The sequence below is a fragment of the Symphalangus syndactylus genome, chromosome 19 (assembly GCF_028878055.3).
Source record: "Symphalangus syndactylus isolate Jambi chromosome 19, NHGRI_mSymSyn1-v2.1_pri, whole genome shotgun sequence".
NCBI classification, from domain to species: domain Eukaryota; kingdom Metazoa; phylum Chordata; class Mammalia; order Primates; family Hylobatidae; genus Symphalangus; species Symphalangus syndactylus.
Window position 1 is genome coordinate 61,298,044 of NC_072434.2, and position 14,021 is coordinate 61,312,064.

General features: G+C 35.4%; 1 protein-coding gene across 1 annotated transcript in view; it reads right to left on the reverse strand.

Annotated features, from left to right (window-relative positions):
• Positions 1-14,021, reverse strand: part of USH2A (usherin) — an 801,829-nt gene that overhangs the window by 586,210 nt on the left and 201,598 nt on the right. Inside the window, exon 15 of the mRNA XM_055233796.2 lies at positions 5,938-6,101. Within this exon, the coding sequence (XP_055089771.1) occupies positions 5,938-6,101 (164 nt within the window). The remainder of the gene's footprint in view (positions 1-5,937; positions 6,102-14,021) is intronic.

The window sequence follows — 14,021 nt, forward strand, 5'->3', positions numbered from 1 at the left end:
GAGCCCCAATTTATAGCCAGTGGGTTACAAGTGCAGGCAAAATAACCTGGAGCTTGTGATTGGTGTTAGAAGTTGGGGGCAGCTTTGGGGACTGAGCCCTCACCTGTGGAATCTGCCACCACTTCCAGGTATATAGCGCAAGAATTGAACTGGATTGTAGGATATTAATGCTGCAGAATTGCTTGTTCACCAAAGTAGTCTATGTTGATGGTGGTGTGAGAACAGAGGGGGAAAAAGTTGTTTTATTCTACACAGCACTGAATGTAAAATATATAAAATTCCACGTATTATGAATAGGCTTCCTAAAGACAAAGTCTGATCCTAAGGCAGATAATATTTACATCATATGTTTTAAAATATTCAAACTAGATATATGCTCATTGCTCTCCTTTTGTCTTTTTCTTCTTTGGAATTTGCATTGTTCTATTAACATTCCAACAGTCTATTTGCCTATTTAGACGTAGGAAAAGGGTGGCAACAATCTCATAATGACACATGAGAAAAGAATTATTTCCGAATAGCACCTTACATTTTTGAATTCATGGATTTTCCATATTTGATATGGTCACTTTGATCGGTTGAACATTGACAATGCATTTGACCCTTTCAGTGGATTTTAATTTAGGGTTTTAAATCCTGTTGTTCTTGGTGGAGCCACAAATATCATAAACTGCCTTATTTACGGCACTCTCAAAGAACCTTGCAATTCATCATAATTTAACATTTTTTAGTGAATATTAGTGATTTCATCTAAAACTCTGCATGCTATCAGGAGCACAACAGATTTCAGAGTTAGAGCAATCAAAACTGACCTTCAGATGATTTTCTAAGGCAGCAAAATGCTTTGGGGATGAATGAAAATGAAAGAGAGATAGATGTTTCACTCCCATGTCAAAGGGTGTAGAAAATGATTTGCATTACATGAACATTTCCTGGCAACAAAAGTTCTTCACACACAGAGGCTCTTTCCAAACATTTAAGCTGATTACTTGCTATGACCATGTCAACCACAATCTTGTCTGACTCCACAGCATAAATAAATAAATTTAAGTTGAAATTTTCATAAGCCAGAAGGTTTAGATGACTTACCAACACTTTTGAGAATAATATTATTAAATCTTGAGCATGAGAGAACTTGAACCTTTATGTGCTTGAAGTAGAATTCCTAAAAAATGTTCACATATTCATTCATCAAAATTGCCAAGAATGGTCTTTGCATATGCCAGACTCTCTTTTATGGAATGAGAGTATAATACTGTGACTAGACCCATCTCTTTGGGAACCACGAGCTTGAATCTCCAGCTTTGGAACTTTGGTAGTTGTATGATTATAGTCAAATATTGATTGGACTCTCTGAACCTTTTCTCATTTATATTAAGAGAATGATAATGTCTCCCTGTTAGGGTTATTTTGAAGATAAGGGGTGTGTGTGTGTGTGTGTGTGTGTGTGTGTGTATAAAGTAATTGTTCAATAAATATCACCTTTATTTCCTCTACCCTCCAGTATGCTGGAAGGCGTCCTTGATTCTTACACCCCAAGAATTATAAATGGCTTATTTGGTAATAAATAATATATTTATTACCACAGATAATATATACTAATGGGGAAATTACTCCTATCTTCGTATCCTAATAGAAAAGTGATCACACACAGGTCCTGCATGAAACTCATGAGACACTGGAGAGCACATGGCTAAGCATAGAAGGAACAGTGCATAGAAACAACATTGCACAATTATACTATAGGTTTCCTGGAAACACACAGAAAACAGATAATGTACAAGTCTTCATCTCCTTGGTTAAAATTTTTGATGCATTATAAGTGAAATTGCTTTCTTAATTTCTTTTTCAAATTGTTCATTCCTGGCTTATAGAAACACAACTAATTTTGTGTGTTGATCTTGTAACAGAACATTGCTGAATTTGTTTACTAGCTCTAGTGGCTTTCTTGTGAATTCGTTTGGATTTTCCACATATAGAATCATATCATCTGCAAGTAAAGAAAATCAACTTTCTAATTTGGGAGACTTTTACACACTTTTTCTTGATTACCTGCTCTGGCTAATATGTGGGCATGTTTGTATTATGTCTGATCTTAGATCTCAGTCTTTCATTATTGAATATGATGTTAGCTATGGGATCAACTGCATTTTTGCATAGATGCTTGGGTAATTCAATGGGGAAAGGATAGCAATTTCAACAAATGTTAAAGGAACATTTGGATACCTATGTGTCAAAAAATAAAAATGAAATAAAGAACTTAGACGCTTAATTCATACCATGTACAAAACTAATTCAAATTATTTCATGGATATAAATGTAAATGTTTAAGTATAAAACTGTAAGATAAAAATGGAGAATTTTTTTTTTTACATTGAGTCAACCCAAAATTTCTTAGATAGGACACAAAAACATGACCCATAAAGGAAAAGCTTGGTACATTGACTTCATGAAAAGTAAAAGCTTTTGCTCTTTAAAGTATACCGTTAAGAAAATGAAAAACAAATCCACAGAATGAGAGGACTATTTGCAAGTTTTATCCCAAATTAATAAGGAATTCTTTAACTCAGTAAGAGGACTAACAACTAAAACACAGACAAAATATTTGAAAGATACTTTGCCAAAAATCACATGAATGACAATACACATGAAAAAATGTTCAATATTAGTCACCAGGAAAAAATGCAAACTAAAATCACAACAAGATACTACTACACACTCACTGAATGGCTATAATGAAATAATCAATGCCAAATGTTGCTGAGAGCATAGAATAACTGGATCTCTTATAAATTGCTAATGTAAATGTAAAATGATACAGCCATGTTGGAAAATAATTTGGCAGTTTCTTAAAACATTAAAAATATATTCGGTATACAAACCAGCCTTTTTATTCTCAGGATATAAAGAGATATAAAGATGCATGTCCACACAGAGACTTGTAACCGTATGTTCATGGATGCATTATTCATAGTAGACCAGTGCTGAAAACAATCTAAATATCAACTGATCAATGGATAAACAAAATATAGTATATCCATAAAATACTACTCAGCAATTAAAAGGATCTACTGAGACATGCAAAGATGTGACTGAACCTCAAAAACATTTTGTTAAGATAAAGAAGCTAGATACAAAAGCCTATACGTTGTAAACAGTCTAAATGTTGTATAATTTCATTTATATAAAACTCATGGGAAAGGCAAAATTATCTCATCAAAGACCCTATAACTTTGTTTGGGGCTAGAGGTGGGAGTCGTGATTGACTGGAAATGGGCACAAAGGAACTTTTTGAAATGACAACAGTGTTCTACAATTGGAATATAGTAATGTTTGCACAAGTCTAAATTTACTAAAATCCATCAAACCATATACTTAAAATTGTTAAATGTATAATATGTAAATTATACTTTAATAAAGCTGTTAATAAAAGGAGAGCTAGAAGATGCTCTCTGGCAAGGAGAGATAAAGAAAAAATGTGGATATAAAGATGAAAAGATAACAATGAGAATAGTGTCAAGAAGACAAACGCTACCAAACAATAAGTGACTAATTGTATACGTGTGTGTGTATGTGTATAATTTTAGTTAAGTTCATAGACAGTTGAACTAACTAGAATATCATTCACTAGGAAAGCATACAGAAAATAGGACTATTTAATTTTTGGAAATTACATCCTAGGATTCCTATCCTGACAGCCCACCGAAAAAAAAAATCACAGATGGTATTACTAAATTATTGCTAGGGGCCCCTAGAAGATACAAGGAGGGTTATAATCCCACAGTTCCCAAACTGTGTAGGCGGGGGGGTACCATGAGGAATTTTAATTTTAAATGAAAATATTTCTTGACATCTGTTGGATACAGAGACAAATACTAGCCAGAGGTAGTTCACCGTGTCAACAATAGATAGCACTACATTCCTTTCAGTCTCATCATATTTTTGTGAAGCCAGTTGTTCTGGCTGGCTTCTGCTAGGATCAAACACAAGTACCATGTGAAAATCAAGCAGGAACAGGAGAGAAGGCTGGGACCCTTCATCCTCATCCCACCATTTACATTTTTCTGCTCCCCTCCTATTATCAGTGTCCGTCACTCTAGCTATGTTTTGACCTCCTTTGAAGGCAGGAATGTTGTCTCATTTGTTTCTAATAAATTGCCTCTGCTGATACTGAGCTTCTAACTTTACACAGTGTTTCGAAAATTTTGTTAAATAAAAACTTAAAACAGATGCAGCAACAACCACAAGCAGTTGAAGAACTGTGCTCAGTATGAGATATCATAATTTTAAAGAGATAAAAAACCAAAAGGAATATGTCCAGAGAAGAATCGCTAGGAAAGTGAAAGTTTTTAAAAATTCTAACAAATCAGAAACACTTGGAAAGAATGTCCAGTTAATAAAATATAAAATTAAATGTCTACCACTATTAAGAATTGTAGGCTAGCTTTCCAGTGACATGACTATCCAGTTTTGCCTGAGAGATAATTCCCAGACTATGTCTCAAATGCAAGAAGGAATAGGTAGCAAAAAGTAGAGCAGCTGCCAATATTTTCACAAAATTAATGGCAGAACCAATCAGAAATCGCTAAGATTAGGTATCGTAATTCCATTATAAATGATGATCTACAACTCATACCCAAAAGGAATATGCTAGAATTTTTGTTGCATACAAAGCAATCAATTGCATTGCTAATCAATAAATGACACATAGTAATTAAGTGGTCAATGAAGTCCAGATTTGTGTTTAGACTGTATTTATACATGAAAGGAATTATGACTGTTCTTTCCCAAAAGAAGCATAAATACCTACAGTTTTACTTATGCTGAAATCCAGAGGGACTGATGGAATGTGGGATGCTGAAGAGAAACTACACAGGTACAAAATATGAATACGTCTTCTTAATCACTAGCTACATCCTGCTTTCCATTACCTCAAAATCTAGTACAGTTGTTGTGGAGTCCAATATCCCATTACTTTCTTTCTCCCTCTCCCCTTAAATGTAGATAGCAGAGTTCCAGGCATGCTGGTTTATGGTGATCTGTCATGACTTGTGGCGTTTCCTATCATTGTGACTCATGACAGTCTCAGGACACCCCAAGGAGAATATGCATAGTACAATATGTTGTAGAGGGCTCCTACCACATGTTCCCAGCAGGCATTTCTTAGGGATTCTGGAAAAGGTAAGGATGTATGATCTTGAAGTAAATATAGGAAAACGGTCAATATGTTATGAAATTGTAGAACTGCAGGTGACCTTGTGAGGTCAATTCAAGGAACTGAAAAGTGATGATGAGAAGTCAAAATATACTTACATGTAATCTTAGTCTTTAAGGAATTAAAAATGTAAATGTGAGAGATATTTAAATGAGTGTAACTTAAATTAGAAAGAAACATCAATTATAGGATGAATAATATGCTGTGATGAATGATACTAATTATTACAGTATCAATAAACAACTAATGGTATAATAGTGCCCATAAAATTTGGGGTATGGAAGAATATCAAACTTATAATAAACAAGAATTCACCCTTTATTTGTCAAAAAAAAAATAACTTACCTGGAAATGTCTTTGTGTGGGTGACCACCTATTTTGGTTTAAGCAATACTGTCCCATTTTTACCATTGAAAGTCTTGTGTCCTGGGAAAACCCTTGGTTGGGGAAAACCTAGGACTTTAATCACCTCATTGTTGATTTCATTCCAAAAAACTATTGTAAGTTTCCCACCATGAACCTAATTATATTATCATTTCCATTGTCTAATCGAGGAAAAGCACACATATTTCATTCAGTGTATTTTTTTCCATCTCTTACCTACATTCTTCACATTGTACTAAGCCTTTCTGATGGATTCTAAATGGAGAAAGAAAACAATGAGATGCAGTCCCCTGTATGATGCTGCTTCACACACCAGCACTGAGCCAGAGTTCACTTACTTTTGCTGCAACCCAATAGATTGTTGACATCCAAGTGGCTTGCACTGGGAACACAAGCATCACACTTTGAGCCAGTGACAAATTGTTTACAGAAACACTGGCCTGTGACCAAGTGACAGGTTTCATTCAAGGCTCCTGAGAGATGACAATTACAAGGCTGACATCTGAAAACAAGGCAAATAAACCATCAAAGAGAATAGTGTTTTGATTAATAATTCATAGTATAAGTTACACCTACCAATAGCATTGTAGAGTAAGACGGTTTGTTTTAGCCAACATATTGAAAAGAATGCTTGAGCTTAACAAACAAAGAATCAACATAAAATAAAGGAAAATAGAAAAGATCTTTATAAAACTATTGTTCCTGGTAAAACCCATATAAAGCTTTCTCTTTATAAACTAACTAATAGCAAAAAAAGATCTTATATTGCTTTTTTACATCCCACAATATATCTTAAGGATTAGTCTGAATCCAGTTGTTCAATTAAGAATACTGTAAATTTTGCTTTTACAAAAGCAGTGTTCCTGTCAGCTAAACATTTAGATTAGGTACCCATAAAATTATCTTTTCAAGTGACTATCCAATTGTGAAATAGAAAACCAGGGGTAAATCATTGCTCTCCCTAAAAATCTTAAAATTCTATAGTTAGTTCGATGAAGACTAAATTTCACTAAGAAAATTGCTTGAGGAAGACAGGTTCAAATATTGTTGACGCCTTAATATGGTTATATTTCATTTTCTGTTTTATGAACTAAACTTATTTATCCATAATGGTTGGAGAACACAGCATTATTCTGATTTATAAAAAGATGCTAATGACATAAATATAGTAAGATAACTTTACTGCAACTTAAATTTCTTGGATCCAAAGTCGCCTGTAAAAATACCAGTAGTGGCATTTTGCCATGATAGAAACTAAAACTTGTTCCTTCACAGTGAATTATTCAAACATGTAGCCTGTGCCAATGGCACTGATTAGGATAAGCAATGTTGGTGCCATGAGGTATTAAAGAAGCAAAACAGCACATGTAAGAAGACCACTCACCATTAAAAAGGTACTCTCCTTGTGGTACATTTAAAACAACATCAAATGGATTCACCTATATATTCTAATAAAGATGCTGAACGGATGGAGTTACTTTTCCCCACTGCAATTTTTACGGTGTGATCTCTTGGGTAATCATTCAACACCCTTAAAAAGGCTGATAAAAGCTAAGACCGCCAAATAAGCTGCAAATTTGTTTTATGGACTAATATCCCCTTGGGAATAAATAAAGTACAGTTTTTCTTGAAAACCACTGTACTGTAGTTTGCCCTTTTTATGGTCATGATAAAAGGACATTTTCCCCCTTCAAACAATTATATTAGGTCTTTTATCTATACACATTACATCAGAATTCCATTTCAAATAGATGTTTTGTTTAGGTTAAGTTTTAAAGCTGAAGAAAATTACGTATTATAATTAAAATGGAATTATAGATGCAAAAATACTCGATTTGCTATTAATTTCTTTATAGGCTATTATGTAGAGTCTATTGTTTATAGGCTTTTAATATAATATTAGTGAGCATAAACAATAAGAGAAAAGCTTCTCTCAATGCATGTGTGTGTGTGTGTGTGTATGTATATATATATATATGTATGTATGTATGTATGTGTAACTGCACCACTCATGAATAAGCGTCTCTTGAGTATTTCAGTTTTTATTACCATTCACTCATGAGACAATCACACTTATTTTACATACAGTACATTTAGAGTAATAGCTTCCAGTGTATAACATAATTCCATTCCTTGATGTAGTTCTATTTTCTTCCAGCCGAAGCACGCAATGTTTTCAGCAATTAAATGTGTCTATTCTTGATTTTATAGTCTCTTATCCAAGCCATTGTTATAGCCAACTTATCTGACTTGTTATAATCACCTGACTTCAGTAAGAGAGAATTTTTCCTAAATGAAGTTTACAGGAGAAGGCTTTTCTGAAAATTGTAGTTTGTTTTTACCCCAAAGGACATGGGGATAATTTTGTAATTAAGGATTAAGCAAAATGATTCCTTTAGATTTCTCAGCCACTCAAATATAATTTTAAACATTTCCAAGACTCTTTAGCAAATAAGCTACAAATTTGATGTAATTTTATAAGTTATCCCTCCTCAAGAGTACCTCCTAAATGAAATATATTTCACATTTATTAAAACAAAATTATACATAATAAAGGAAAAGACATTTTAAGCTTAGAAAGAGAAACACCAAACTAAGATGAATTCCAATATTGATTTTGCCAGGATAAATGGTTTTTGTAATATTAATATAAAGAAACTTTTATTACACTGACTCTCTTGGTACAGCCAGAGCTTCTCCCGCAATCTGTTTAAAATCTTCATTTTTCATCCTTATGGGAAAACCTCACTTGCTAAATGGATTTCATAAAGAGTAATCTGTCAAGATTTATATAGATAAACAATTTGTGATGTTTATTGACCAGTTCATTGTGGTAAACAAAACAGGAGTAAAGCATCACTAATCTCTGCCAGCACTTTCCTATGATAGTTCTCTTTGGACCCTTACATAACTCAGTATTTACTGGTTACAACGGGAAAGAAGTTGGCCTCTGTTTCCTACATCACAAATTTCATATACTTTCCTTTCCTAGGAATTTCTTCCAGTTGTGGAAACAGTGAGAGAAAGTGTTATCCTAATTATTACTGTTGAAGAAACCTAACTATTAATGAAAGGCATATGTTTCAGTAATGCACATCATTGTCAGAAAATTCATCATCTGAGGGAGAACTGCTGTAGGAGGCCCAGAGATATATCCCAAGAAATATAGGTCAATTTATTGACATTTCCCTTTGTACACCCCTCCTCTATCTGGGGCCTCATCTCATGAGTACTATCAAATGGATTTAAATATTGATTGACATAAATAACATTCACTGAGGGCCAGCCATGTTCCAGGAGTGGAATAAACATCAAGGATGTAGAGATGAATCATATAGATTGCCCCGGTCCTCAAGGAGCTCACAGTCTCGTATGCAAGAAAAAATGAAAACAGCATTAATAAAGATGTATCCAGACTCTAAAGGTCCAGAAAAGGGGCAACTTAACTAGTCTGGTAGCAGAAGAAGGGAAGGGAAGGATAATTTTAAGTAGAAGTCTTGGAGGAGATGCTCGGGCTGAACATTAAAAGATGAGTAGAAATAAGCCAGGCAAGTTGGGGAGGGGCAAAAATAGAGAAAAAAAGAAAAAGCAGAAGAGGGTATGAAATTGCAAGCAGCTCAGTACTCTTGGATGTAAATTCATAATGGGAAATGGTGATAGATAAACCTGGAAAGGTGAGCAGAAGTAAGATAATGCTACCTTGGGGCAGTGGCAAGGAGCAATGGAAATGAACAGGATAGATCTGAGAAATGTTAAGTAAAACTGGTAGAATGGGATGCCGAATTGAAAAGAGAAGGGAGGATAGGTATAAAGTTACTCCCGGTCTTCTAACTTGCTAATGGGGATGATGAGGACGTCATTCAACATAAAGAATGAAGGAGAAAGAGATCTCTAATTGCTAAGGGATTTTAGATAAGGATTATTAATAAACAAAAGAGAAAGAGACTTCAAGGCAAATTGGAGAAATTGGGCAGAGTTTTTTTGTTTGTTTTTGTTTTAGTTTTTTTCCATCAGTCCCTAACACAAAGGCTAGCACACAGTAAGGATTCAGTAAATATTGTCAGATACAGGAATTAATAGTGAATAAAGCACCAGGGAAGCTTTAGACTTAGGATAGGACACCGGAGATTAATCCAAACATGGTTTGTAGCTCTAATAACAAGTTAGCTCTTTTGAGCCCCTTTTTATTGGCTTAACTCTGTCCCCCTGGCTAACCTCACTCCCAGGGAATGGACAGCTTTCTTTAAGAGCTGGTCTCTGTTCAGATTATCTTAGACCAGTGTTCTCAGTTCACAGAATTCGGTGAGTGCTACAGTGCCCTCTAGAGGAGTTTGGTTTTCTCCGATTAACAGTGGAGTTGTGGTTTCATTGAGCTTCTTAGTTTCCCTTTAGTTACAGCCTACTAACAGCATCTGAATTCTCTTGGAGATGGAATCAGAATTATAGGAGAGGGATTTGAGGCTTGGGCATCCACGTTGTGTGAACTGAAAGCCATATTCACGTGGCTTATTGAGCAAGGAAATACGAGTGCCTCATCTGAAAGGGAGAAGTTAACAGTGTGCAAACCCACCCTCTTTGGTGAATTTCCCAGGCACAAATAGAGAAACTCATAAAAGCTGGACCAGGGGCAGTGACTCCCTCACAACCATGCAATTGTGACAGCTAAATCCAGGCAGCTTCCTTAGCAAGGTTCTGATCTGAGAACACTGTCTCTTTCTCCTTTGTTGACACTCCACATATTTATGCAAATCACTAAATAACTTTCAGATATAACAGCAGAATCAAATTTTTAAAGTGCTCACAGATAGAAGAGAGATTTCACTTATTCTCTATGATCTCAGAAGGCATAAATAAGACTAGGCAAGAAAGTCAAAAGACTGCAACTTTTTGGTCGATATAAATGATATATTTCTATTTGTTGCAGAATTACAGCTGTTTGAAATAAACATGAGCTACTTCATGAGATAGTGAGCTCCTTTTAGTTCCATGTTTTGGAGCAGAAGCTGAATGCCCATTCACCAGTTATTCTGAAAAGGTGATTTACGCAGAGAAATGTATAGGGTAGAGTTTAACCAAAATTACTTCTAAGGTTCTTTCCCAGTCTATAAAGTTATGATTCTATTATGCTTAGTGAGACTAAGTAATTTGCCCAAGGTGACAGTAATTCTAGTTACAAGGTCAGCAATCTTTATCTATAAAGGATGAGATAGTAAATATTTTAGGCTTTGCAGGCCATATGAGCTCTATTGTAACTCAACTCTGCTGCTGTAGCAGGAAAGCAACCACAGAAAATATGTAAAGAATTAACATTGTTGTGCTCCAGTAAAACTCTATTTACATAAACATGTGGCTGACCCCCAGGCTATAGATTGCTGAACTCTGGTAGAGCAGGTCATATTATGCCCACCCCAACAATATCCAAGTTCTAATCCTCCAAACTTGTGAATGTTACCTTACTTGGTGAAAGGAATTTTGCAGATGTGGTCAAGGATTTTGAGATGGGGAGATTATCCTGGATTATCCAAGAATGCCCAATGTAATCTAGGGTCCTTATAAAGGAAGGCAGGAGGGTAAGAGTCAGAGAGAAAACATGTAAGGACATAAGCAGAGGTCGAAGGAAACACTGCTCTGCTGGCTTTGAAAATGAAGGAAAGAGCCACGAGCTAAAGAATGTACGATGAGTGCGGTGGCTCACGCCTATAATCCCAGCACTTTGGGAGGCCAAGGAGGGCAGATCACCTGAGGTTGGGAGTTTGAAACCAGCCTGACCAACATGGAGAAACCCTGTCTCTATTACAAATACAAAATTAGCTGGGGGTGGTGCTGCATGTTTGTAATCACAGCTACTCGGGAGGCTGAGGCAGGAGAATCATTTGAACCCAGGAGGCGGAGGTTGCAGTGAGCTGAGATCGCACCATTGCACTCCAGCCTGGGCAACAAGAGCAAAACTCCATCTCAAAAAAAAAAAAAAAAAAGGAATGTAAGTGGCCTCTAAAAGCTGGGAAAATAAAGGAAATGTTTTTTTTTTTTTCTTTTTCCTAGAATCTCCAGAAGAAACACAGGCCTGATTTTAGCCTAGTGAAACTCATTTAGAGCCTCTGATTTCCAAAACTATAAGATAATAAAAATTCATGTTGTTTTAAGCCACTGAGTTTGAGATAATTTATTCCACCAATAATAGGAAGCTACTATATCTGGTCTAGTGGAAAAGACAAAACTGAAACCTGGATATCCTGATGTCCAATTGCATGTTATTCCTATTATATCACATTGAATAAATACTACTAGGAAGTAATAGGAATCTACTATATCTGGTCTAGTGGAGAAGACAAAACTGAAACTTGAATATTTGGATATCCTGATGTCTAATTGCGTGTTATTCCTATTACATCACATGGAATAAATGCTACTAATATATAAAAACTGATACTTCTTATTGTATCATCTATCAGCTATATTAAGGAAGAATATATGGTTTGCAGCCATAGGAGATTGCAAAAATCACAACTCTTCACCTTTCCCTCTGTGCAGGTCCTTTGCAGCTAACTGTATAGTTAGTTCTACTCACCAGAAGGAGAGTCTGTTTATTCCTCACCACTTCTAAACATGGTCAAGCCTCATGCCTTGCTTTGGCCAGTAGAATAAGGCAAAAGTAACATCCTGGAGGTTCGGGCCTCAAGTGTCTTTGCATGCTTCTGCTTTCTTTCTTTCTTGGAAATCTGCCACTACCTTGTGAGAAAGCCCTGCCTTGGCTGCCAGATGATGACAGGCTTGTGGCCCATTTACCCTGTCACCCCAGATGACAGCCAGCTGTCTGACAAAGAGTCACTGAGGAGAGGGAATCTGTGAGGCACACTCCCTAATTTTTTCATTATCACACCATAAAAGGAAATCAGTTGACAAGAAAGTTGTCTGCTTTCATTTGAAGTCATTGACCTGGTTCTCAGAGAAAAGACCAATTGAGATCAATCAGAAAAAGGCCTGTGGAAAGATTACTGGACCAAATCTACAACCTAGTGCTGAAATGTAGAACATTTGCAGTAAAACCAAAAATAATCTGGGCATAGAAGAACTTCCCTGTATTTTATGCTCCAGAAGTCTGAGCCTTTATTCTCCCTAACCAGCCTTGGTGTCCTACCCTCTATGGACAACTTCAGTGTGTGTCAGCTAGTAAATGGGACAAATAGTGATACCACTAGCTCCTTAAGGCTTAAAACAAGGTAACATAGAATATAGAGAGGGTATATCACTAGGGAAGAAACTTTTGGGGGTTGTGATGTGTGGTTGTTATATAAGAAAACAGTGGGGTACCAGACGAACTGGAGCAGTCCTGGGGGCTACGGGGGAGAGCAGTCATAGTCACAGGTCAACTTGAGGATAGCGCCAGTAAGTGCAGGGTGTCAAATACGGGTCTCCACTACCAACTGAGATGAATTAAATATGGCCCATTTTTGTCTCATTGTTTTTGGGTTAGACAAACAGTATATACTTTTTCGCATTATTGATTTTTCAGTGGGCAGATTTTTTTGCTTCATTGTTTTTGATACTGATTAAATCATGTTTGCTTTATGTGTTAGAGGTAAATGGAGTAATGTTTGCACTAGGATCAGCTTTTTTAAATACACGCCCCCATTTTCTGGTCAGTAGCTTTTGAAGAATAAACCACTTAGATGGAAACAGGCAAATGATTTTCCAGTTTGGTCACAAAAAGTTATTGTTGTGTTGCCTAGATTTTTGTCGTTGGTTGTGTAGTTTAGGGCCGAGGTCTATTTTATTTTATTTATTTTGCCCTTGGGAATACAAAAAACTGTGTAGAAAATAAACCAAGAGAAAACAGTATAGCAAACCTTGTTATATCCAACAAATAGAGCATGAAGAAGGTAAGGAATATGTGAACTAGGCAGATAAGGAAGTGAGGTTATTTTCCAAGTTGATGAAGAAATAACATGATACTTGTATCTTCCCCTTTCATAATAATAAGATACTTATAATCTACTGTATATTTTGAAAATTAATGTTTTAATTTCCATTTGTTATAACTGGAATGTAATTTTTATGAATGTAAACATTTCTATTTGTAATAACCTACCACAGTGCCTAGATTTCAAAGTAGATTCAAAATCATTTGGATGATTTTGAATCTACTTTGTTTTCAAAAAAATTGTTTTAACATTAGGGCATAGCTGTTTTCCTATACTGCATATCTGTATACATTTACACTACATGTGAATTTTTTCCTTTAAGAAACAAAAATTTCTTATACTTGATGGAATCCCATATATCTTAGTCAATTGTTACACATTTTCAATATAGCTAATGTTGGTGTATATATAATAACAACCAGAAGTCAAAAAAAGGTTCAAGAATGGTATCATTCAAAAGAGGAATGGAAAAACATTAAAAAAATTTTTTTATCTCTTTT